At 36.7% G+C, this 26,221-nt stretch overlaps 1 protein-coding gene across 4 annotated transcripts; it reads left to right on the forward strand.

Moving 5' to 3' along the window:
• Nucleotides 1–15: 15 nt before the first annotated feature.
• On the forward strand, nucleotides 16–25,261 carry cacnb4a (calcium channel, voltage-dependent, beta 4a subunit). 4 transcript variants are annotated; one of them, XM_087803500.1, is made up of 14 exons: nucleotides 16–186; nucleotides 2,457–2,543; nucleotides 15,330–15,449; nucleotides 15,792–15,914; nucleotides 16,185–16,312; nucleotides 17,214–17,293; nucleotides 17,428–17,447; nucleotides 18,058–18,138; nucleotides 19,484–19,542; nucleotides 20,332–20,441; nucleotides 20,565–20,716; nucleotides 21,786–21,881; nucleotides 21,963–22,139; nucleotides 23,372–25,261. In XM_087803500.1, the coding sequence occupies exons 1-14, from the start codon at nucleotides 127–129 to the stop codon at nucleotides 23,606–23,608; spliced, it is 1,530 nt and encodes a 509-aa protein (XP_087659626.1). In that variant the 5' UTR covers nucleotides 16–126; the 3' UTR covers nucleotides 23,609–25,261. The 4 variants fall into 4 exon arrangements, with proteins under 4 accessions (XP_087659626.1, XP_087659627.1, XP_087659629.1 ...); XM_087803501.1 differs by having other exon boundaries at nucleotides 17,217–17,293; XM_087803503.1 differs by lacking the exons at nucleotides 16–186; nucleotides 2,457–2,543 and adding an exon at nucleotides 7,807–8,272.
• The last annotated feature ends 960 nt before the right edge of the window (nucleotides 25,262–26,221 follow it).

Here is a 26,221-nt window from a genome sequence, read left to right on the forward strand (position 1 = left end):
GCATTCCCGAACCGAACCGAAGCCAAGCTGGAGCCGTCGATTCCCTGCCAGACGCCGGAGCAGCAGCACTTCCAGTGGGAAGGAGCGGAGAGACAACCTCCGCCCTGGACCGACGAGCTGGCGGAGATGTCCCGCCACATCTACACCCGGCACGGGGTCTCGGACCTGCAGAAGCCCGTCTTTCAGGTACCATCGAACCAGTCTTGCCCTGGGCCACTTAGAAGGAACTTATCTCCCTCCTCATATTAAACTCCTTGTGCGAGAAGTAAGAGCGTAAATAGAAAATTATGTTCGCTCTTAAGGTCCAGAGAAGTCATCAGTCAGTGGAACGACAGCTGCTGCTGCGGCCGGAATTCTTGATTTATTGTTCCTCAAATTCCATTTCTGCTGAATTATTCAGCAACACTGCTCCCTGTAATGTTCCGGGTTTGACTAGAAACTATATTTGACGCTCAACACTTATTTAAAACTAGTGATAAGCTGTGATGGAGGCGCTTGAAACTCCATCAAAAAACATTCTAAATCACATTTTGGATCAAACAGTCTTAGCTATATTGATACTTGTACACTTAATTACACCTGGTTGCATTGGTATCTAGTGAGAGATGCTTTATTCGTTAAAAAATGCTCCTTATGTTTGGAACTACTATGTTACTTACATCACTGATCTGATCCACCTTACACCCCAGCTCGGGCTCTGAGGTCTGTGGATCAGAATCTACTGATGGTTCCTGGTACACAGTTCAGGACCAGAGGAGAGAAATCTTTTCAGGCTGTTGCTCCTAAGCTTTGGAACGATCTTCCTATCTCTTTGCGCTTGATGGAGTCTACTGACTCCTTTAAGAAACATCTTAAGACGTTTCTATTTGTTCAGGCTTTTCCTTGATTTTCTGGAACACCTGTTGTATTATCAGTTTTATATTGACCTTTAAAGTATATATTTTATTGATTATTGTTTTGATTGTTTAAGTGCTTTGTGACCCTGGTCTGGAAAAGCGCTATATAAATAAAAATTACTTACTTACTTACTATTCAAGCGAAAATAACTATCATAATGTCAACTAGTGTGTTGATTTAATTGTCTCTTGGATTGATCTTGGACTTCTATGGTACTCATACTCATATGTGTATATTTGTACAAAACCCTTTTATAATTTAAACATTCAATTAGAAAATGTGCTGGAAACACTTTCTGTAGATGAAATCCCAAACACTCTGCTGTGATTGGTCAAGCATCAAGGAATTGTCAGCGTGTGTCATCAATCCGGGAAGTCTCCACCTCTAAGGGACTTGTTGAATAAACAAAGCGGGGCTGGGTTACAGCTGGCTGGAGGAGGAGTGAAGAACGTTATTACATCATAACAGTCTCCGCTCTCTCTTGCTCACAGTGATTTAAGACAGGGGAGAACTTTATGAAGTAATAACTTCAAAACGGATGATAAGAGACTTGACCCTTGTGTTATCTCAGGATCAAGGTGAGCCGAAGGCCACTGGATATGTATTTCTGGAAGCCAGGGAGGTTATTCATCTTGACCCTGAGATAACACAAGTGTCAATGCATCTTGCCGAGGAAGACTTCAACATTTGAAACATGTGACCATTAGAGTTGGGTTTTAATATTAGTTGCCTTTTTATTGTTGTGTATACAAAGATGATGCTCATGACCGTCTTCAAACAACCATGTTTCATCCAATGCAGTTTTCACCTCAGTAACCGAACAGTCATTTGTCATCTTTAGTGAATCTCAGATCCTCAAGCACTAAACTGCTCAAAGTTGGTCAGTTACCTGTGCTTTCCAGTCGTAATAATAAAAAAAAAACCTGAATTAAACCATTTAAATTGCTTTTCACATGTATAGTATATATTTTCACATACTGTATATCTATAATATACATATATTATTTATGAGCTGCTGCATTGACCTTTTTCTCAATACACAGGGGCTCATGCGTGTTGTGTCAAGGAATGGTTTGACAAATGGTTCTTTAGTTTGGCCTGGTGTTTGCTTTGGTTTGCCTCCTGAGGGATTGGGATACACACCATTAACTCTGTGTTTTATTTATACGTTTTGATCAGATACTGACTACTTGAAATTCAAGAGTTCAACATTATATATACATTGTCTAACATGAATTATGAGGTTTTATGGATGAAATGAAGTAAGATTTAGTTTTGGAGTATTGGAGCAATTTATTGCATTTTGATCCAAATCAAATCTGAGACAACATTATCTTGACCTTTTGCTGTTCATGAGATCAAACATGATGAAGGAATGATAGTATGGTAAAGAAGGGGAGGCAACAACAAAAGACCAACAAAAAGATACCATTTCTAGTTACACACATTTAGAAGAATGATTTGCATCTACTTTTTCTGTATATGGTAACATGGTAATGTGTAGGTGTTTCTAAAAAACATAGCTATGACCTGACACTTGTTTTATGTTGTGACCACAGCAGTCTAACAGAGGGACGTACTCAAGACGCAGCAGACTGAAGAGGTCCGATGGAAGCACCACCTCCACCAGCTTCATCCTTAGACAGGTTTGACACTCATCTTACTTCCAATCTATTTTTCATTCTGTTCACAGGGCAACAGTCACTGCCTGATCTAAGATCTCCGCTCATGGTTAATAAGGTTAAGTAAAAGTCACAGCCGGACCACGGCACGAGGTTGTATGTACGCCTAAAACGCTGCTTACAGAAGGAAGGCAAATATTAACCCTAAACTACAATGATATTTTTGTCTGGGTCACTTCTGTCAGTATTGTTGTACAGATCCCCGGTCCTGTATGATCAGTGACGATTGCACTGCTTTTGTGACTCTTGTCTTCCATTTGTGCTTGAGGTCTCTGAGTTTTATGAAGCTCCATTCACATTGTGACAGTTTGTCATTGCCTACATCTTTTAACTTCATACTTCCAACCCTCATGCAGAGCAAACAATGTCTCTGGAGATCCAGCAAATCAAAACAGATCAGGTTGGAATGTTTTTTTCTTGTAATGTGGGCGTGCTGACAATGGCGCGCACCACCTGTCAAACCTAATAGCCCCGGGTGATTTATGATTTTGTCAATGCTGGGACCTCTGGAGTCCATATCTAGGTCAGTCTGTGTGTAGTTGTGAATGACTCATTGTGACACTAGGTCTTGTTTAAAAACAATGCCAACCTTTATTTAGTCATCAATGTTTTCATACTGAATTAACAGAGACGCACCCGTGTGTTTATTTGCTTTTGCGTTTGAAGTGTAAATGAGGTCAGTTTTATGTTAAGTAATGGTGCAGAACATCCTTTTATGCATGGTTTTCCATGTCCTTCGTAAAGGTCCTCAACCTTGAATACTCTGCTTTGCACAGATTAGTCCTTCAGTTTTGCAGACATGCAAGAGATTAAATAAAAATAAAGAAAGAGTTTGTTTTCCAGACTTGTTTTTTAAGTAAATCACAATAAGCATTTTGCAGTTTGTTTATATAAAATCATTTTTGATGTTCTGCATTTTCCAAATGCCCTCAGTATTTCTACTCTTTCTATATAGCAGAAATTATAGTTGAAGTGTAATATACATTCAACAGAAATAAAAACAATTATCACACATATTATAAAACAAATTGCCTTTGATTATTTTTGATCTTTTCAGGCTTCTAACTAGTTATGGATTTGGAAATAACTTTCTTAAATTGGTTAATATTTTATACAACAACCAAATGCCAAGGGTTCTTACAAATCATCTCATTTTTATAACCAATAACTTTAGAGTGATCATCTCGCTAGAGTACCTATAACACCTATGTTATTTATATTTACCATAGAGTTAATAACTTACAATAATACAATTAAAGTAGAAATATTATATAAATGAACATATTGCAAAATGTTCCAGTCAATTCATCTGCGCTTATCGAACACTTTTTTGTGCATTCAACAGAACATTTAGCAATTTCATTTTGAATTCTGTAATAAATAAACAACTTCAATCCATGGATAAAATAAATGACGTGCTGTGGGAAAATGAATCAATGTTTTTTATTACTATAAAAAAAATAAAAATGTTCCTACGAAAAATTGTTTTTTTTTAATTATTAACATTATTGTTTGTCATTATTATTATTTGTCATGTCATTTTACTTTTTTTATTATGAAAAATAAATGAACAAGTTGAAGATTAAAGTCACAAAACGAATCAAAATGGCATTCACAGCCTGGTTTCAATGTCAGTTGCAGCAACAGTCATGTTCAACTAAACCTGTCCAGTTGTTGGGTTGGATCTTGTGAAGCAGCATTTGCTTCCACATTAAATCAACATCAGGTGAATAATTTGACGTCGTAGGTAAATTATAGAGTCATCTTTCTCACTCTGGAGGGTCTTCCTACACCCCCACTGATGTGGTTTGTCATCAGGCACATGGTCAGCATCAGGTGTGAAGTGGAGCAGGGGGGGTTCTTTGATTCACTCATGTAGCCATGGAAACGACTAATGATGATTAACTCCATCCTCTCCTCCTGTTCTCAAACACAAATGTCCTTTATGAGCAAAACAAGGACAGCGAATGTCATATAACATGAGATTTTTCTTTTATCGATACCACACACCACAGGTATATTTGGTCAGGCTGTGTAGGAACTCAAGCTAACTTAAATTTTACCTTAATTAGAGTCATTAAAGCTTAAAAAAAACTGATGTTTACTCGAACACTTGCTGCCGTCTGTGGCTACAAGAACGTCACATACATTAGAATAATGGTTAGGATTTGTAATTTCGTCACTGTGATTGAAAAAAATGTTTTCTAAATAATATTATTTAAAATGCATGAATTCATAAAATGTTAAATAAATACAAATAGAATCAAAGAAAAAATAAAATATTAATAGAACTGAGAAATAAGAATAGAAATGACCAACATTAGCATTAGATTGCACATGAGGTGACATGGTGTCTTTATGCTGGAGGGGATGAGTCTCTTAAAGCAATGTTTGATTATTTTATAACCATATTACTGTACATATGACAATACATACATGTTCAGAGTCAGGTTAACTCTGTAAGTATGTGAGGGGTCAGTTTATAGGACTCTGCACTGTTAATATTTCTTATGTAGGTCAGCACCATTTAGCTCATGAATTACTTTCATCGATGCTGTCATCGCTGATGCGCTGCTGGCAGTATGTGACAGTCTTTGCCATCAATCTCCTTGAGACATGGTAATAATCACAGCTGTGCAGTCTCCGGAGAGATGAGGACATACTGACATCTAAGTTCTAACCAAACCTGACTCTGACGTTGAAAAATATATAATAATTAATTAATTATCCAAAGAGAACATTTCTCACAGATTAAAAAAAATAGTATCAACCTACATAGAATGGCCTGCAAATGTGCTAAGTACTCTAAAATTAGACAAAGTCATAATAATATGAACCCATTTTCTGTGTTCAAAAATAAATGAAGAATGTAAAGTATATAATACTAACATGTGTTTACTATTTTTACCAACTGAGGGTATGGCTATCCTATTTTTCAGTGATTTAATTAAAAGTGCAACTAATGTGAAAACCCAACTCTCCTGACTCTCATGTTTCAAATGTTGAAGTTTTCCTTCCTCTCCAAGATGCAGTAAGTCCATCATCATGACCTATTTTGGACTTATTACTTACTAAGTTCTTCCCCGTCTCGAAATCTCGAGAGGTTATGAGAGAGGAGTCCATTATGACGTAATAATGGGCTTCAAAATGTAATAGACACTTAAATCAACACATTAGTTGCCTCTCAACTAATCTTTGATTATATTTTTTTATTTCCTTTTTCTTGGTCAAGATTAAATTGAATGAGCTTTGCTGCTTCTATTTTATTCTTATTTAAGCCCTGCAGCACCTTTATTGTATTCTATCTATTTGGACTTTTTAAACTTCAGCACTGTCAAAATAGATAGATGCTGATGAACATTTTAATATCCCTTTAAGATTGATCAATTATTTATGCTGATAAATGATGAGCTGTCGACTTTCTTACAGCTTGTTTAAAAACATAGAAATGTGTTTTGTTAAGTGCCACTGGATTCATTTGTATAATTGCTATTTATTTTTATTCGATGATTATAACATATATTTTTTAGTGTTTTTCATACAATACAATCATACTTTTTTTTTTACTGTAATGAGATAACATATCAGAGATTAAAGAGGAACATAATACTTTCATCATAGTTAACTGATGATTTTGTAGTTGCTGATGTTTATTGATGTTAATGTTATTTATTATTATGCTTTTGTCATGTCAAGTGATTATGTATGTGTGTGTAAATTGTTGACTATGTAACTAGTAACTGCAATATATATATATATATATATATATATATATATATATATATATACGGTATATATATTTGAATTTTTTTTCTTATATTTTATATTTCTATACTTTTTTCTGTCCGTTCTGTTTTTTCCAAAAGAGTAAATGTACCACTCATTCCATTTCCGCAAAAAATATAATACAATACAATAAAAGGAAAGATAGTACAAGTTTTATTTGTCGATTTAGTGGTATTGACTTTATACGTTTTAATTTTCCTTCACCTTTTCGCCTCTAAGAATGGAAACGTTTTGGACGGACACTCTACACTACCTTTATTTACCAGCAGAGGCTGCTGTTGTACTGCTTTGTCAAACAACGCGTACATTTTTGAAAAATAAGGAAGGCGAATAATACAAGAATGAAGATATAAAAGGTAGGACGTATATGATTTAATTCTTATGAATTTACTCTCACATTATTTTTCATTAGCCAACAATCACCATTAATCCATTATCAGTTTTGAGGGAATCATAGAGAAGAATGAATGTAGTTAATGATTTAATTATGGTCTATGAACAAATATGAACAATTATAAAAGTGCCTTTTTTAACAGATGAAGAAAAAAGATAATTTATATTCAAACAATATCAACTATAATCTTTACTGAAAAGGTAGGTTTGTCATTCTTATATCATGTCAAAATCAATATTAAGTTTTGAAAATGTGAAACTCTGTGGATGTGAAATGTAGTTAAGATTTGTTGGTAGAAACCAGGTTTCCCCAAAATCTTCCAAAGCTGCAATTACTTCTGTCAATGTGCCAGTTGAATTATTTGCTTGTCCATTTATGAGGGGAAGCATGTAGGACAGCTTAGTCCTCAACCATCATGTCAAGTTCAATGTCCAGGCATCACAGAGGCAGCTACAAACCAAGCTTATGAAGCTTATGGAAAAAAAACACATGCAATATCTAATCTCCCATCAATCACTAAGATTGTTTGAATTCATTTTTAAAAAACAAAGGGGAAACCACACAGAGCAGACCTTTTCAGCCAAAATAATGTATTTATTTAGATTAAATATCAAAGTTCATTTGTTTGAAAAAATGTGAAAAAAGTTACATGTAAGACTCTTGTTGTGTCCGTTGTTTAATTTCTTCCTGGTAAGTTGAATAAGTCTCTGAGTAATCATATGAGAGCACTGTCACTGGCAGTGACTTTTCATATTTAACAAATCAGTATAATAAAAATACTGATGTGGGAGTGTAACACATTCAAATTAAATGATAATTACTGTCCATAATAAATTCTTTCTGTAGTCCTGCCTGATGAGCATGAGTGTTATACACTCACATATGAGGTTTTGTTTTGGCTATAAACCAACAAAGACACACAGATTTAAAAAAAAAAAATGACACAGGTAGACACATAGAGCATGTTTCTACAAAAGTGGTATTTTATATACACACATTAAAATCCAGGCTAAATAGTGCCTCGCACACACACAGACTGAGTTCACACTGCTTACTGGCTTACTGTCTGCAGACCCCCTACCTCTCTCCCTTATTCACAGCCAGCCAATCAGATGCCTGAATCCCACCTCTGTCATCGGCTTGTGCTGGAGAAAGGGATTGGCTTGTGTGATATGAGCGAGGAAGGCAGATGGAATGCCAAGTGTGCTCTGCCTCTGGGGCCATCCTGGCTCTCTTATGATGGGAACCTACAGTCTGTCAGCTCGGGGGCAATAGCGCTCAATTCCAGGAGGCTCACGACTCCACCTTCTTCAAACCCCTCCTCAATTCTGTTTCCCTGGCTGCTCTGTGGTCTACCTTCATGTGGATGATTCTGGTGTGCTCTGTCACCCCAACACCTTCCATCCTTTCAGGAGCAGCTTGATCTTTTTCAAGCCGGCGCCACTATTATTGGGATTCCTGCTCCTCGATGTACGATAACTTGTACCTGCATGGATTTGAAGACTCTGAGGCGGTGAGTGCAGGTTAACTAGTCAGGGTAGGCTTTCCAGGAAAGGAAAACTAGTGAGTGGGTAGAATGTTTTTTTTTACACTGGGTAGTTGGATGAGATCGGTGGAAGGTTGTTCACAAGTGTGTGTAAATAACAACTTGTTTGTCTCAAACTCTTCTCACCTGCCTTAGCTCTGCATGTGCAATCTCACCGCTGCAGTGGATTCTTTTCATGTTTCCCTTCTTATCATTGTCTGTGTTATCATCATTCAAACTAAACAGCCACTATGATCATCTCGTTTTTTTTAGCTGCTATACACTCTCAGTTTCACATCAAGGAATTAAATAGTCCACTGACCAGATCAGCCATCAGGACTCTGTACTCAGTTTGTGATGTTGATAGAGAAAGGCTTACATTTGTATTGACCGCTCAAAGAGAACCCGGGGGATAGTATTGTGACAGATCGGTAGAAAGATGCTTACTGGGGCAATAAATGTTGGAGCGGATGCTGGGTGCAGTGGAGGAGGGAATCTCAGTGAGTGATTCACCTGGTCCTCCATCAGACAACCTGCTGATATTTTACCTGGTTGATCATATCTTATTCACCTGTTAGCTGTGCTGCGCTCGTACTGCAATCAATGGTAGCCTCTTTGAAAAGTGTAAACTTTGAGTTGGGCACTTTCATAAAACATTCTCATGTCTTGTGATTGAGCGTCATGCTTACAAAGGTTCTTGTGTCTCATGAATTCTGAAAATATACTGTATGCTGTTGTTAAGTGAATTCATCAATAAATGATAGATTATAATCAATTCACATTAATTGCACCTTTGCTAAATTACCTCATTTTATTTGTACTTAACAGAAGTGTGCCGTGGTTTTAAGGACATTGTTATTTTCAGTTTTCTTTCAATTAAACCTTACAATGTAATTGTCCTAAAAGGAATTTAAAAGGAGGTAGAATGACGTTTTATTTTTTTGCATCTGCCAACTATCTAACAGTATTTCCTTCTCCCACACAGATGGACTTCGAATTTTTGACGTGCCATAAGTTATGAGTAAGCATGCCAGTAACATGATATTACATTTAAAAATTACGCAATACTCAAATCCGGTTGCTGTGAATGTTACAAAGTTCCTTTTCTTAGACCATGTATCTTAACTCTCGGTCACAGTCACTCTGTGTATATATATATACAGTATATATATATATATACTCTATATACACAAGACTCTTTCTTTGCAAAAAGGAACTGATCCTTTAGAGATTTAAACCCGTTTGAATGTCCACTCTCAGTTGTGTCGGAGAAGAATGCATGTGGTTAATTTTATTTTAAGTGAAGGCAACAGCCAGATCTTTTCTTCCAAAGCTGAAATACAGGATATTATAGCTATTTTTTTTGCTGATGATCCTCATGGAAAATCTTCCCACAAACTTTTGATCTGAAATAAACTCAATAATACAATAAATAATGAAATATGTCACCCAGAAATCAACCATTAGTCATAAAAAACAATTTACCAATTTATTGTATATATATATAAGTTTATTATATTGTTATTAGAAGTTATACCTTTAAATTCAAATTTGCTAGTCTATGCTCTGTCCCTGCTGTGTCTACTACTTATCATCCCATCTGACCTGAGATGACAGTACATGATTTGAAAGAAGAAGCGTGGCTACACATGAACAGGCACCACTTCAAAACACCTCAGTGGTCTCTTGTGCCCAAGTATCAGCACTTGTGATAGTCTGACTGTGATAGTCTACTTTGAGTAGTGAGTTCTTGTTTTGGCTTACAGGGGAGAACATGTGGCCAATGAGATGCCAGTATATTACTTAAGTTTAAAAACTAGGTCCTTTCCCTTAGGTGAGCTGGTGACTTTTATAGTTACACACCTTGTTTGAGTCAGTCTAAGAGTATGCTAGTCAGGGAGAGTGATGCCAATGAATGTGTTTCTAAAGCATGATTGAGATTTAAAGTTCTGTGTTCATTTCAAAACCACAGCAACGTAAACACAGTCAGGTTTAAATGACTCACAACTGACTAAGCTCTTGTTGACGTGATAGAATGACTATTTTCAAGAATTCCAGATGATGGGATGAACTTGAGTTGGATTTATTGTACAATCTTTTAACCTAATGACGGTGGTTGGGGAGTTGGTTTTTGATATAAGGTGATGTTTGAATTGAGAAAGGAATGCTTTTACTTTTCAAGCAAAGAGGAAGAAGGACACTCGTGATAGTGCACAGACACTTTGGCTACAGATGGATAAGGCTTGAGTGTAGCAGGATAGATTCAAGACAAGGCACTTGAACAACCAAGATAATAAACCTCTGTTTTAGAATTCTGACTTCTTCTACATGCTTCCGGAGCAAATAACACAATTCATCTTCTATATGCCACATTTTATTTGATGACAACCTTGAAACATCACCATTGAAACCCTAATAAAAATAATTTTTTCATCATTTTATGTAGGTAGGTTGTGATTTTGAACCTAAAATACACTTATATCTAAATCATTAAAATGTTTAAAAAAAATCCTCTTCACACAGCTGTACTTCATGATTTAGTATTTGACTTGTAATACATTGTGATACTATCATATTGTGTGCGCTAGTATTGTTGTCTGATCATATTTTAAGGTTCTGACCAATACTCACCCTACATAGAATCGTAACACACCACTTTTACATGTTACATTTTTAGTTGGATGGAAATCCAATGTGTACTGATCATCGAGCTTCTATTATCTTAATGCTTTTTCTTCATTTAGAAAGCACGTTGACATTTAAGACAAAACAACTATCATTAAAGTCTTAACTTACATAAAAAATTACAGAACATCATTCCTTTTCGCCATTACAACTTCAGCTGATTGGGATAAAGAAAGTGTTCAAGCAGACTCAGCAAAGTCAGATGAGCCGGGAAAGTGGCTGAGGATGCTAATAGAACAAGATGGTTGTGGATAAAGAAGGTTGTATCGAAGAAACTGATGAACGGAGCAGAATCTCGAGTAATTCATCATGTCTCATTCCCAATGTCAGGCAAAGCTTTGTAAGCATAATTCCACCTCCCATGAGTCCCTGCATATTAGTCGCTACATTATTTGTAAGCGCTTGTTTTGTGGGTCCTTTTGTGTGAACAATGTACATTTTCTTACCCAGCAGGTTTTTCGTAGGCAGCTCTTTTCTCTTAAATGGTATTAAAAAAGGGTCAGTCAGTCATGTTAAAAAAGTATTTCTGGACAAGCACTTAACTTTTCAGTTTAATGACACGTTTTATTATATGTCAATCTTTTCATCTTACATGAATTGAATGAAAAAAATGAAATAAAGGGATTTTCTTGTGTATTTTTAGGTGAGAATAAAAAAATAAATTAAATAGATTCATTTATAGTCATAATAGTAATAAATCATATTTATTTAGTGCTTTTTTGCGACATGCAAAGACACTTAAAAAAAAGAACTTAAAAAACTAAAGAAAAATGGTACAAGTACAAAAAAGACGATCACGAGTAAGCATTTTTTTTAAAGGTGGGTTTTGAAGAGTGAATTAAAAGTCTGAAATGAGAATTAACGGATCACGATAATTTTTCTTTCAATTTCTTTTAACCTCTTACCCTTATTAATAATAATGTAGTCCTTTGGTGGTGAGTTCCTTTAGACAACGTAGATGTATATAAACAGACATATTCACATTGAAATCACACAACATTGCACCTGTTTAGTGAATGTAAAGTAGACCTGGCAACAATGAGAGTGACATACCATCATGCAGGCAGCATATTACCCATAATAATTGTGCTCTGCGTGGAGCTTTGTTGAGCTTGGATAGTTCATCGACTTCTACTGGTGTCTTTCCAAAATGACTCTTTTTACTTTAGCTGATTAAATAACCCACAATCTATGGTGCCACATTCTAAACCGTTTAAACCTTTTAGTCTTGACCTTTAAAGTATATACTTTATTGTATATTCCTTTGATTGTTTAAGCGCTTTGTGACCCTGGTCTGGAAAAGCGCTATATAAATACAAATTACTTACTAACTTCAAACAGAGATATGTGTAAATCTGGAAGAACAAACAAATCTACAATCAATAAGATCTTGCAGAATATTAACTAAATAATGACTAAAGTAGCTTCAGGCTGTGTATTGGCAAGACTAGAGCAATACAGTACAGGGACAATGATTACATATATTGCGATACTGTAGTTACAAAGAAAGATTTGTAGTCGCCTGCGTCCTCTCGAGGGCGCACGGTGGGAAAATTGTCTGTAGGTGTGAGTGTGTGTGTCTTAAAGTGTTCTGTGACAGACTGGAGTTCAGGGTGTCCCCGACCTCTCGCCCGAAGACTCCCCCGCAACCCCCATGAGGGAATAAGCGGCAAACAATGAATGAATGTATCCTCTTGTCCTCAGTCATCACTGGGATCTTGCAGGCTTTCCATGTCACATGTAGCAAGAAGTTTAATTTCAACAATGAACAAACGGCATACATTTTTTGCAGGTTATTTTTAAAAATTGAATTATCTTATTTTACACACACATTATTAAACCATAAAAACTATGGTAACTTTGCTATGGTAAAATATGATTTGCAAGCCAAAAGTGTATTTTGCTGTCAAAACAAGTATCCTGGACAAGAATATAGTAACATGTCACCATATCAATTGCTGCCATGAAATGTGCACTGTGAATGGCTTTGATTCTGTGACATGAAAGTAAGTAAGTAAGTAAGTAATATTTATTTATATAGCGCTTTTCCAGACCAGGGTCACAAAGCGCTTTAACAATCAAAACAATACTCAAAAAAGTATATACTTTAAAGATCAAGATAATACTGACAACAACACAGGAGTTCCAGAAAATCAAGGAAAAGCCTGAACAAATAGAAACGTCTTAAGATGTTTCTTAAAGGAGTCAGTAGATCCATCAAGCGCAAAGAGAGAGGAAGATTGTTCCAAAGCTTAGGAGCAACAGCCTGAAAAGATTTCTCTCCTCTGGTCCTGAGCCGTGCGTAAAGTAAAGAGGTCATTAATATTCATGATCTCATTTATGTAGTATATCATTCTACATGTTCATGTTGGCAGCTCAGTCTACACATGCAGGCTTTGTATACGTGTCACGTTTGAAGGACACACGTTGTAAATATGAACTGACAACAAAGCGGACAGTGGCCCGGCTGAAAGCAAAGGCGGAATGAAAAGTGCTATTACTACTAAGCTGAAAGCACGAGAATTACTGTTGTGTAAGGTTTAGTTGTTCAATGAGAAATATTTAAAAAACATTATTATCTTACTATTTTGTAGTTATCGGAAATACGAAATTGCCATCTCAGAATTCACTTTAAATGTTAAAATATTATTTTAAAACATTTTAAATGTTCAATAACCTATTAAGTAAGGATTACACCTTACCTCATTGCGCCCCATAATTGTGTGGGTTTATTTCATTTTTAAAACGGTTTTACGTATATTTGAGAAAGTTTTGTCTTCTTTTTCTTTCGTTCATATAGCAATACATATTTGGCTCATTTTAACAGGATCACATAGTGCATACCTCTTTCATGGTCTTTAATTGGTTAAAATGCATCGATTATGCAATATTTTCACTGAATTATTATCAATAGTGTCTGTGTCAGCCAGATGGAAGTTGGGGGGCGGATGCGCCTTCGAGCCACTGCCACTCGTCTCGTAGCTAATCAGGTGTGTGGGAGTGGATGAGTTACAAAGGAGACGCGTCGACTGATGCTGTGAGACTGATCTTTAGCCTCCACACTCAGAGCACCCCGCACAAATAGACACATCTGATAAATATATGCTACGTTTCACACAGATATAGATTTACAGGCATTTTCAGAAGAAAACTACTTAAATTGTGATTTTTATACTTACATAGGGACAATTTTTCGTTATGTGTTTATGTTTAGTTTAGAAAATTAATTGTGATAATCTTGATATGCATATTTGAACATATGTAGAACATATTTATAGTAAGTAATCTGAATGCAGTTAATATTGGCAATAGTATGTGTGAATGGCTGTCAAAGCTCTTTGTGACCCTGGTCTAGAAAGGCGCTATATAAATAGAGATTATTATTATTATTGTTATTATTAATAACAGTTATCCCAGACATATCCACATCATCAAAACATTAACCTTAAATTCAATTTTCATATATCAGAATCATTAGCTAAACATAAAAAGATATTGGAGAAAAAAAACCATTAAACTGAAAAGTTAAGTGCTTCTTGAAAATGTAACTAAGGCTGTGAATAGAAATTAGAAGTTTTTAGAAAACATGATAGCATGATTATTGGACAAACATTTGATGTAACTTAACTTAACCTTCTAATCCAATGCTCACATTTTGTGTTGACTTAAAAAAAAGTTAAAGAAAATGAACTCACTCTCTGATATCACTTTCTGATATCACTTCTTTATCTGTTGTCTGCTCTGATCATCATTATTATTATACCGCACACGTACACCTAAACATGTGCGCAAACACACACACACACCTACACACAATTTTTTTTTTGTGTGTTTTTATGTGTGTGATTGTATGGACATGTGAATCAAATTGTAGTAATTTACACTACAGAGGCTTTGCTACCAGAGTGAGGAGTCCCCAAGTATTTTAGTCTAAAATGACATCCATGAGGTAAACCTAGGAAACACCTACACAACAGACACGGAAGTTTATTCATTATAAAATTTTCTACCGCTTATTTCCTTATGGGGGTGGCGGGGGGGCTGGAGCATATCCCTGTTTCTACGAGCGAGAGGCTACCTGGACAGGTAGCCAGTCTGTCACAGGGCACACAAAGACACACAACCATTCACACACACTCATACCTACTGAAAATTTCCCCAAGTCAACCTCTATAGGTTTTTGGACTGTCGGAGGAAACCGGAGTGCTCAGAGGAAACCCATGCAACTTGGGGAGAACATACAAACTCCACACAGAAAGGTCACAAGTTGACCAACTGGGCAAACTATGTACTTGACAAGATGTCTCCGTCTCAAATATTAAACCTTATATATCTGGATAACGCTCCTCTGGTTCACCAGGGCTCAGCTGATTCCTACACAAGCCGACCATCAGACTCGGATGTCTCCCTGGAGGAGGAGAAGGAGGGAGGGAAGCAGGAGAGGGAGCAGCAGGCAACTGTCCAGTTGGAGAGAGCAAAAGTAAGTGTCCATCTTTTTTTCAGCAGAATCGTTTTTAAATCTGTGTATTAAAATGATTTAGCACAATTCAGCAGGAGTAGGTGGGTGACTTGGTGAGCAAGTGAGTGAGTCATAGAAGGGAGAGAAGGTAGGACAGTTAGTGGTAAAGTGTGTTCATTTGATGGTATTGATTTCAAACAATTGGCTGGTTGAACGACTCGGGTGATTGACTGAAGTGGGATTGAGAGAAAAGCTGTAACTGAGGAAAAGAATCATAAAATTCTATTAATTAAATGAGTTGAGCAAACTCAGTCCAGCTAGTTGAATCCATCCTGAAGTGAACCTTCTCTCTTCTGACCGCAGACCAAGTCCGTGGCCTTCGCTGTGAGGACAAACATCAGCTTCTGCGGGGCTCTGGATGAGGACGTTCCTGTTGCTGGAACTACTGTCTCCTTTGATGCCAAGGACTTCCTGCATATCAAAGAAGTATAATTTACTCTCTTCGCCTTATTCAATTTTCTATCGTCCTGCTCTATGTTCAAATCATTTCTCCCACTTCCTTCCTCCTCTTAAAGTGTTTTTGCTATAAATCTACATTGATCAATATTATCCACTGACGCTTCATGTCATTGAAGTCTAGCAGCCCTTGTTAGTTCATAATGCAAAATCTAATGGGTTGTCTATCAACACGAGGGCAGCACAGTCAGTGAGGTGGACATTGATTAAACTACATTTTCTTGTAACTACCTTTTACAGAAGTACAACAATGACTGGTGGATCGGTCGATTAGTGAAGGAAGGCTGTGACATCGGCTTCATCCCGAGTCCTCTGAAACTGGAAAACATTCGACTGCAGCAAGAACAGAAAAGAGGACGCTTCCATGGGTGAGTTGGGCGGGAGGGGGTGGGGGGGGGGGGGGGGTGGCAGGAGAGGAGAGGGTGACAGCAGGAGGAATAGCAGGGAAGATGGGTTAAGGAGCTCAGGCTCACTTTTGGCTGATTGGAGTTTGAATGAGGAGTTGACACGGTATGAGAAATTTCGTTGGTGTGAGCCAAATCTTAGTGGAGTGTCCAATCTCCAGAAGGCTGCTCGGAACTGGCCAATATTTCCCATCAAATGCTATGAGGTAGACCAACAGCTGAGGAGAAGGGATGCATTATTATAATAATTGTTATTATTACTGTTTTTGTTATGATTATTATTATTGTCATTATCATGAAAGGAGCAGCCAAAAGGAAAAAGATGAAGATAATTATTATTGTGTCGTTCATTCAAACGTATGACTATAAATATATACTAACAATTTAAGTTTAAACATTTCACAACTATTTTATGAAGTTTAAGGAAGAATATATTTGTGTACTGAAAATGTGTATATTTTGAATCTTAATATCAAAACGCTTTTTTCAAAGTGGGTTTTTTATTTATAATTGTGATCTGTCTGTTGCAACATGTTCCTCTCTGGTTCACTTGAAGCCGTTTATCTGATATCTTAATTGTGGCCCGGGGGCCACATGCAGCCGCCATGAGGTAAAGAAAAATTCATCAGATGGATCAAGCAGAATTATTCATTACTAGTTCATCTATAAATATGGCTATAGGGCTTTTATTTTAGGACTTTTGTAAAAAATAAACAAATCATTTTACTTCAGATATTATAGCTTTTCACCCCTTTATATTTGCTTGATGGCCCCTCACAACAGCCTTTGTTTGTGTGGTCGGTAAGGACATTTAAATGCCCCCCACCATTTTTTAAATTAAAACATCCTTTACCCTGAATTGCAGAAGTAAGTCTAGCGGGAACTCCTCATCCAGCCTTGGGGATATGGTATCCGGAACCTTTAAGCCAAACCCCAACGCAGCAGGTTGGTTCCATCCCTGTGACAATTCTAATAAAACAGCTGATGTGACCGTTCATACCAATATCATTTTAACATTACTTTAATTTGAATATGTCCCACCCTGAACTCATCATTCTGTTTTGTTGGAACCTTCACAGGAAAGCAAAAACAGAAAGTGGTAAGTGCACCAAAAAAAATTATACTTTGCCCCTGCTGTTAACTATGTTAGTAAGTAAGTAAGTCATTTATATTTGTAGAGCGCTTTTCCGGACCAGGGTCACAAAGCGCTTAAACAATCAAAACAGTACTCAATAAAATATATACTAAAAGGTCAAAAGAACACCGAACTATGGCATAATAAATGTATATATTTGTTATTTGTGATTAAGTTTGATAGCAGTCAAGACTATTTGTTTTAAGTCTCAAAAAGTCTCACGACTACAACTGAGCTAGATTTAAACTAGCTGTGCTGGATAATAATGGCTCTTAAATATGTCCGAAACAATATATCAATAGCAATTTGATTTGATTGTTTTTTTTCCTTGCTTATAGTCCAAGATATATACTTAGTTTATCAAATGAATATAATATTGTGAAATACTCCTATCAGAAAATGTATTCCCTCTTTTACTTGAGTTAACTTGAATCCGCCTTTCTGCTCAAATAAAGAAGGATCTTAAGATTTGATATGTAGGTGAATTTCATCATATTGTTTTTCTATTCCAGGTAATATTGGATTCTTACACATATTTGAGTGTTAGGTCATCATTGTTTATTAACCTCTCCAGGCCGAGCACGTTCCTCCGTATGACGTAGTTCCATCCATGAGGCCAGTTGTCCTGGTTGGACCCTCACTGAAAGGTTACGAGGTAGGAAGTGCTACTGTTCCTCTAGCTACAGTCAATGATTCTGAGTCACCTCATGTCACTCTCAGACAACCTCACAAACTTTCCTATCAAGACAAAAATCCTATTTCCTGTAGACCAGGCTTCCTTAAAACGCAGATTACCCAACTCTGGGAAAGTGCTAATTGGAGTTTAAATTGAAGGTGATGTTGGGCTAACTTCTGCATAAAAACGAGCTTTGAATGATTTATTACAGAGGTTATAGATGATGTTACCCAAGTCATAATTTCAACGTTATGATCTTTGGCAAGTCCAACAGACTGACAGACGCTGATGCTTCTTACTAGAAGTAACCTAATCATCTAGTTAGTTAGTGCTCATGAACACAAGTGCCTAGGACTAGATGAATAAACTGCTAAATAAGTACTTTTCCAGACATTTGCATATGTTATTTTTGGGGGGTGCTGCAGTCAAGAATGTTTTTTAGCTTCCACCCTTGGTCGGTTGTCATGGAATTGAACTTCTTGCTTCCCATTCTGTGTTGCCGTGGCAACAAGATCAGTCTGGGAAAGTGGAGCAGAGTTGGAGATTATAACAGAGAATCATGCGTAATGAATAGAAATTAACAGTATTCAGTGAAGGCAGTTAATCCCATTACACTCCCTATTTGGTTTGTTGCTGACGAAAGAGTAATCACCAAGAATGACAAGCTGATCCTGTGAGCGAGAGGACACTTCAGCCCAGAGCCCATTTTGACAATGTTCTGACGTCTGTCTGCGATGATGAAATCCCCAGCATGTTAAGAATCAAGCTGGTTAAACATGTCCTGAAATCCAAAGGGTATAAAGGGGCACATAAAGCTTACTTAGTTGATAAGAAGATGACAAGCGGATGATGAGCTGATGTCATCAAACATCATCACCTAAGCACATTTGATTTACGCATTACTATAATTTTGTCTTTGTATTTCATTGTTCCAGTCCCAATCACAATTGCAAAGTTCAAATTTGATATTTTATAAGAAATGTTAAAAAGAATAATAAACAGAATCATTTTACATATCTAAATGTTATTATGTCAATTAAACGTCTAGTTTGTCATTTAAAACACTTAAACCATTGTAAAAAATATCAAATTAAAAGTATAGTCATTAAGTAATCATTTCTAAATACAGTGTGATATCTATTTGCAATTAAGAGACAGGAAGAGACAGTAAAATAAAATTGGCCTGTGGTTACAATGATTATAGTTGTACTGCACTGACAATGTTCACTGATTCATTTGTAGTTGTACTTCACCTTTTTTTTTTCTTAACTCCGGTGTTTTGAGTTTTGTTTATTCAATTCAATTTTCAATTTTGTCGACACAGGTGACCGATATGATGCAGAAGGCTCTCTTTGACTTTCTGAAGCACAGGTTTGATGGCAGGTACGTCTTTTGTATACTGTGAGTGCCTGTGTTTGTTTGGAAAGCTCAGATTTAGATGGTGGTTATATTTTCTACTCTGATCTGATTCTTGTATATTTTTCTTTCCTGAAATTAGACCCCTATACGCTCTTTAAAAGACTTTAAAACTTATCGTTATACTGAAGTGATAAGATGAAAGTCTGAATGGGAAGAATATAAGAATAATCATTATAGTAACAACCCTATATAAACGCTAATTTCCCAAAGGAATTTTTGTCAAATGATTATAAAGTACTATCTATCTACAGGGCCCCAAGCAGCCAAAATGTTAACAAATTGTTATATTTAAACAACTATAATTAGTGTAGTTAATTTAAAAAAAAGATAGAGTATTAGTAAGCGATGGTAAAATATATCGACATGGCGATGTTTCGCAACAATTTGTTCTTGATATTGTATTGATATTTGACAGCAGGCAAAACATATTATTTTGACCAGCGTTCTTTATAGTTTAGAGTTCAATACAGTGTGTTTATATTCTTGCTAATAAACACCAGTAGTATTAATTGTGATCTTTAATTAACTGATCCTATTCATTTTAGTTGATTAGCTATGAATGTTCAAGACAATGCTTTAGTAGATGTGTGGATGAATTTTAGCCTCCAAATGTTAACTGTAAAGAATATATTTAATTACTATCGTATCCTTATGTGTATCATATCGTGAGATCCTTGCCAATATTCTACTCTTATACACTTGGGAAAAAAAAGATCACTTATGTCTGCATCAAAAAACTCTGTTTCACTGCAGGATTTCCATCACTCGGGTAACTGCTGACATATCATTGGCCAAGAGGTCAGTACTAAACAACCCCAGTAAGAGGGCCATCATTGAGAGGTCCAACACACGCTCCAGTCTTGGTAAACTGTTTCACTCAATGATGTGCACGTCTGGCTGAAGTAGACACTGAATGTGTGTGTGCAGCAAATATCTCAACTTCTTCAACCAATGACTATTAAAGATTTTGGTATTTCTCTTTATAGCCGAGGTACAGAGTGAAATAGAAAGGATTTTTGAGCTGGCCCGGTCCTTGCAGCTGGTGGTGCTGGATGCCGACACCATTAACCATCCAACACAGCTCATTAAGACCTCGTTAGCACCCATCATTATCCACGTCAAAGTGTCCTCACCTAAGGTAGGAGCAAGGCTCTCGCAGCAGCTCATACTAAATAATGAATTACACTTTTAGGGCTTTGGGAGCTTGGCAAATAGCTCTCTACGTAAACCAAATAGCATGAACATGTCAGACTGGATATCCTTCTTATTTACATTTCAAAGTAAAACATAATAGAAGCGACTGACTCTGGCACTCTTACTTTAACATTGACAGGCTTCTTGTTGCCTACGTGGGTTGATTTTCTGGCAGTAGCGTCTCTCCTTCCAGCAATACATAAATATATGAAATTGGGTTGTTTACTTTGAATGGCTTTTTCCTATTTCTGTTCGACATCAAACATAAATATTAACATTTCCTCATTTGAAATTGTTTACATTGAGAAAAGAACAGTCTACAATTCAGCCTATGTAGATTACCTATAATTTAGGACAAGAGGATGTAACTGCATTTAATGAACCTATTACTCAACATTTTGATGTTATTTTTACTTTTAATAATTCTAGTAATGATTGGTTTACTTTGGCATGACTCTTGTCTATCTATCTTTTAGTTTAATAATGTCATGTGACCCTCAAACTGCTTTACATCTGCGAGTAAACAGAATACAAAAAACATAAAACATAAACTAAAAAGAGCTTTATTTCTTTTTTCCGCATGTCTTTGTTTTGTTTGGTGTGATGTTGTATTGCCGTCGTTCCCAGCTCTCACACACCTACTGGGTTATTTACATTTATGACTGATAAATATGTAATGACAATTAAGGTCCTTGAACTTTTAAGGATTGATGGTATCGCTTCTGATGCTGACCCAAAGTACATACAGTCACACATGATGGAGGTTTCCAGTTCGCTTCCAGTTTAGAATATACAGTATATTTTCTATATATTCAGTCTCTTGCGTGGATTAACCCTTGTATTCTCCGTTATAGAAAATAAGGAATTAATAAAATATACATACAGATGTACTACTCCATCATATTTTCTGGGCTTCTTTATGTAAACATTTAAATATTCAGGTAATCAAACTGATAATACTGTATGTCCTGCTGTCCATCTATTGTAATAACCCTCTTCTTCCGGCGTTCCAGGTCCTTCAGCGTTTGATCAAGTCTCGTGGAAAATCTCAAAGCAAACACTTGAACGTGCAACAAGTTGCTGCAGAGAAACTGTCCCAGTGTCCCTCGGTGGGTAAAAGATGTTGGTTCTTGAGAGGCCTGTGATGATACAGGAGTAAGTTCACCCTTTCTTTTTTCCTCTCATCTCAGGAAATGTTTGATATAATTCTGGACGAAAACCAGCTTGAAGATGCATGTGAACACCTGGCAGAATACCTCGAGGCATACTGGCGGGCTACACACACTTCACTAAGTACACCCCTCAACCCACTGCTAGGACGCAATTTGGGCTCCACTGCTCTATCACCATATCCTGCAGTCATTCAGGTGAGTCATAATCATTTATCTTAACCCTTGTGGTATCGCTTGTGTTGCTTCTGGGTCAAGTTGTGCGACCTCCCTGGCTGCCAGAAACACATATCCAGTGGTGGAGGTTGTTCATTAAGTGACAACACAAGGGTTAAGCCTCACTCTTTTGTACTGAACATAAATTAGTATGGATAAAGAAAAGAAAGGTTCCTATGTACACCAGCTGTGTTGGTCTGACATCTACCTTAACTCTCTTTCAATGTTTATTTATGGGTGTGTCAGTGCTTTAACTCATACTATGCAGCGACCCACTGGGCTTTGTATGACTGAGCATCAAAAATTGTAATGTTCGGAATTTAATACTATTTTTCATCTGTGTTCAAAAGTGAAGGCTGCTGTCCAATTCTAGATAGAGCGTGAGGAGAAGAATAAAGTTTGGCGCTGATGATCGTGAAGGAGGAAATGTTGTTATTCTGATGCCCTTTTAGTTACATCCTACAGTTTTTGTTAAAGGGCAACTAATGTGTTGATTTAAGTGTGTCTTAAATTGATCTTGGACTCTATTCTATCATCACTATTTGTCTGTTTGTGCAAAACTCTCTTTTAATTGAAATATTTATATTGGAAAATGTGATTAAGCCCTGTCCATGGAAAACACTTTTACACCACACCCAATCTGTTGTGATTGGTCAAGCATTAAGGTTTGACACTGCACGTCACGGATCCTGGAAGTCTCCACCTCCAAAGGACTAACAGAATCATCTGTCTCTATATAGACCTGGTCAGGATTTCATGAATCTGTGGTTAAGTTAAAGCCATGTACATGTATATTGGGTTTAACCATTTTCAGGTTTTGTGGCTTATTTTTCAAGATTCGTCATGTTAAACATTTTTTATTCTTTTGCCATTGTAAGCCATAGTTAGCTAGCAAGCTGTGAACATTGAATATCCAAAAATGTTACTGGGCAATGTAGCAGGTTAACTCACATTACAGAAGTTCAGAAACGAGAACAATTATAATTTTGTCAATGAACAGATACATCACACATTTTTGGGATAAACAATTTTTGGGCATGACAGGTCCAACCATGCCAATAGATTTGTAAAGGTAACACCGCACTATGAAGTAAAGAATCCTGTCTTTTCCAAGTATATAAAGATCCCCATGGCAAGATTATGTGGGGCATCAAAACATGTTCTTAATCCCTTAAACTCCATTTTATCATGGTATTTGCATTTGTATTCAACAGGCTCAAAGAAACCGCAACAGCCACCAGGACAATTCAGCGGTGGAACGCCACACCTTAATGCCTGCTGATGAAAACTACCAGAACGAGCGGGCGAGGAAGAATCGCAACAGGCTGTCTTCAAGCTCTCAGCACAGCAGGGATCAATCACCTTTAGTAGAGGAAGACTACCAGGACCCCTACCAGGACTCTTACAAGCCCCACCGCAACCGACTCCAAGATTCCAGACAAAGGCTGTGAACATGGCAGGACTGCTTCAACATGAGCTGCAAAAGTGATTTGTGTGTTGGACCTCATTTAGCCTTTGGTCATGGAGCCTACAGGGTGAGCAGCAAATAAAATATCCTGTGCTTATGCAAGAAAGCAATGGGCTGGATGTAATGGTAGCACAAAAGCAAGATTAAATGAGCAACCAGAGTAAGGAACTACAGGTTTGTGCATCACAAGTCACATCTTTATGCTGTAGCATACAGGAAGGAACCTTGATATCCAATAATTTGTACATATTAAGTGTCCACATTGTAACACGAGATATTCACACTGAAGGTTTGTTTTAAATTTTGAATTAATTAAATTCTTTTTCTGAACAGCACTCGTAATACAAGGGTGTCACGGCTATATAAAAACAAACAGCCTAGCAGAACTGTTCTTGTCAACTAAGGGCCATCTGGTTGTATTACCTCTGAAAGCCTTTTCATCCTTTTAACTATAGACCTGCGTCATTTGATTTTTTCTCTGTATGCTTTCCATCATGAAGGTGTGTGCAGGAAGCAAAATCAATTGTTTTTCTTCTTTTTGTTAAACTGGTTTACATCCAGCTTTCAGTGCATTATAGACCAATCATGGACCTCATGTTACAGAAACTATAATTTTCCTTTGTACATCTCTTCCACCTGACTGCCTTGCTCTTACAGTAAGAGCGCTTCCTGAAGGCCGTTAACCCATAAAAATTGATGAATTATTGTATTAGACGCATGTGGAAAAAGTAGCGACTTACAGTCTGGAATTCATCTTATTAGAGCATTAACATGTGAGTAGCAACTGGTAGAAGCTGTGTGAGTTTGATTCCAAACTTTTCAAAGACTTAAAACTTAGATATTCTTTTCCTTTACCAACTTGTGTCTGTTTTAATTTTTTTTTTTTTAAACATTACCACTAAGTCAAAATTAGGGTCACCTCCTTGGAAACAAAAGAAAAAGCTGTCAAGTATTAATATATTTAGTTTGCTCGTCTACTTACTGAAAATGGGCGGTTTGTTTAATTAAAAGTGTGTGTAAATAAGGTCAAATTAACTCAAGTAAAGGACAATGAAAACAAATATCTTATATGCCATAAAGTAGATCTTTAATAACAGCCTTCGTCTGATCAGGGATTTCCCCTTTCTTCTGTCCCCAAAACCAAAACATTCCAAAGTATGATAGAGATGTTTTTTCAAAATGTTGCACTAGGTGAGCCCTGGTCTCCTCCCTGGCAGATACCTTTGGAAATGTTTACTCATAGAAGCAGATTCAGGATTACAGAATAGCTTCTCCTATTTCTCAGTAGCACAACGCCTAAAGGAAACTCATATTAGCTGCACTTGGATTTATCAAAGGTAATGATAATTCATCATAGTAGGCACAGCAATTTAGAAAGCTCTTTGTTGCGTGAGTGCTGTATATTGCAGTGAGTAGGTGAGACATTTTCCCAGGTAGATTTTACAAGGAATCACAATAATTACTCCAAAAAAAAAAAATATTTATATATTTATTTGTTTATCTAAAAATATTGTAGATTTTCTGGTTATTTGAAACTAAAAAATATGGCCTGTATGTCGATGATACATTTGTTAGACATGTGCCAACACTGTCATTTTACACTTGTGATTAAATAAATTTCACTCTTTGGGTTTTATGGCTGGAATTTCTTGTTCTTTCTTGTGGTCATTGTGCATATTAGGTTAGATCAGAGAGCACTTAGATTTTTTTCTTATTTTACTTTATTTATATTTTTATACTTTATTTACTTTATTATTTTATTAATACAAATATATATATATATATATAGAGAGAGAGACTAAACACCCAAGGAGCTGATCTTGGACTTTGGGAGGTCCAGGACAAAGCCACATCCAGTGTCCATCAGAGGCGACGAGGTGGAGATAGTTCACAACTATAAGTACCTCAGTGTGTGGCTGGACAGTAAACTGGACTGGTCCTGCAACACAGACCATGTATATAAGAAAGTTCAGAGTAGAATGTACTTTCTGAGAAGGATCAGATCATTTAACATCTGCAAGAACCTCCTCTGCATGTTCTACCAGTCTGTGGTGTGTTGGGGTGGAAATGTGTCCAAGAGGAGTGTCAACAGGTTGGACAGATTGATCAGAAAGGCTGGTTCTGTTGTTGGAATGAAGCTGGACTCACTGGTGACAGTTTCTGAGAGGAGATCAGTGAACAAACTACTGTCCATCATGTATGATGACAGTCATCCTCTGAACACTGTCATCAATGAGCAGAGAAGCTGGTGGATGTTCCTCCTACGATGCAACACTAATAGACTCAGGGTCTCATTCATTCCCTGTGCAAGTTATTTTTTGTATGTTATTTATACTGTCTGTCTGTCTGTCCATCTATGCCTTGTTATACTTTATCTTGTGAGACATGAATATTACGGCAAAGTATGAATACTAGTGCTTTATTAAAACTGCTCCCGGGAGAGAAACATTAAGGAGTTGGATGATAAATAAAGGAAGGTGAGTAAGGCAAGGCACATTTCTGGTGTTTTTGTTTTGTTGAAAGAAGGATAAATGAGGTAGGCATGATTTTGTGTCTCAAGCCCATAACAGAATCTGGAGGGATGTGAAGGAGTCAT

This window comes from Callionymus lyra, chromosome 12, assembly GCF_982586985.1.
Source record: "Callionymus lyra chromosome 12, fCalLyr1.hap1.1, whole genome shotgun sequence".
Taxonomy (NCBI): Eukaryota; Metazoa; Chordata; class Actinopteri; order Syngnathiformes; family Callionymidae; genus Callionymus; species Callionymus lyra.

Bases quoted from the DNA above. Each gene is read 5' to 3' on its own strand.
- cacnb4a (XM_087803500.1), top strand. From the start codon at position 127: ATGTCCCGCCACATCTACACCCGGCACGGGGTCTCGGACCTGCAGAAG. The intron at 18,139-19,483 runs GTAGGAAGTGCT...TTGTCGACACAG, and splicing joins CCTCACTGAAAGGTTACGAG to GTGACCGATATGATGCAGAA. The intron at 20,442-20,564 runs GTAAACTGTTTC...TTCTCTTTATAG, and splicing joins CAACACACGCTCCAGTCTTG to CCGAGGTACAGAGTGAAATA.